Source organism: Penaeus monodon, chromosome 33, assembly GCF_015228065.2.
Source record: "Penaeus monodon isolate SGIC_2016 chromosome 33, NSTDA_Pmon_1, whole genome shotgun sequence".
Taxonomy (NCBI): Eukaryota; Metazoa; Arthropoda; class Malacostraca; order Decapoda; family Penaeidae; genus Penaeus; species Penaeus monodon.
Window position 1 is genome coordinate 25991777 of NC_051418.1, and position 1103 is coordinate 25992879.

Below are 1103 nucleotides of genomic sequence, written 5' to 3' on the forward strand. Positions count from 1 at the left end.
TTCGAAATTTGATCTTCCTGAGCCAGATGAGGAGGTAAATTGTGAGCTCTGATTAATTCTTCTAAGAGGGTTGTTTTATAGTCACTCATTCATTAGCAAATTTAACTATTTTATTATTTCAAAGTATATTGAAAATTATTGCCAAATTTGTCATTTGAGATTATAACAGAACACATCCAAAGGTCCTTTTTATAATTTTTCAGTTAAGTTTACTCTAAATAGTGAAATAACATTGATTTGAATTTATATTTTCATTTAATATATGCTCTGTATTTAAAAAAAACAAATGGTTTCAGAGCAATTCACAGAAATTACCAAATATTGAGATGAGTAATGACTGGATTCAAGGAACAGCAGACAAATTGATGATCCTGGTCCAGTCAATGGCTAAGCTGGTGACGCACTCCCACTGGAAAGTGAGACTGAGTCTTGTAGACTGGGCTCAGCAGATCATATGCAAGTGCTCAAGGTGATGATTTTCATGGTTTGAATTTATAGCCTTCAGCTTGTAGAGGGTTACCAGATATAAGTGGTTACTGAATTATAAAAGTTTGAATAATTTGGAAATACCAGGTGCTCATGGGGATGCTGGCATCTGTAGTTTTAATTCAGAGCATAGAGATGAGATAAAATATTGGTTTAGAAAAAGTAAAAGTAGCATAAGGCTATTATTTGGTCTTACACTTTGTCAATCCTTTTTTTTTTTTTGGTAATTGCACTTAACCTGATAGTCCATTTTTTTCTTTCTCAGATCACTAGAAGGCAGTTTAGTCATGGCTATAGAAGTGATAGTGACACTGAGGAGTGATGATGGGGTTGAAGTTGGTTCAGCAGCTCAGGAGGCTCTGGTAACCATCACACAGGTTCTTCATGTGGGCAAGAACCAACTCCAAGGCAAGCATCAAGGATTGATGGAGCTACTGGAAGAAAAGGTTTATACCCTCTCTTCGCAGTTGCCGACTATATTTCGACAGGAAGGTTTGTGCATTCTTTTCTTCTTATTAGCTCTAAATATTCAGAAGGATATATGATTGGGAACTATAACTGATTATAAATCATATGAGGTAAACATTGTTTGCTGCTGTTTCATTCTGCCTGTTTCT

At 35.4% G+C, this 1103-nt stretch overlaps 1 protein-coding gene across 1 annotated transcript in view; it reads left to right on the forward strand.

Moving 5' to 3' along the window:
* Positions 1-1103, forward strand: part of LOC119594190 (TELO2-interacting protein 1 homolog) — a gene marked incomplete in the record, with an annotated part of 11250 nt that overhangs the window by 5831 nt on the left and 4316 nt on the right. The window contains 3 exon segments of the mRNA XM_037943258.1: positions 1-34; positions 297-469; positions 752-978. Of these exon segments, the coding sequence (XP_037799186.1) occupies positions 1-34; positions 297-469; positions 752-978 (434 nt within the window).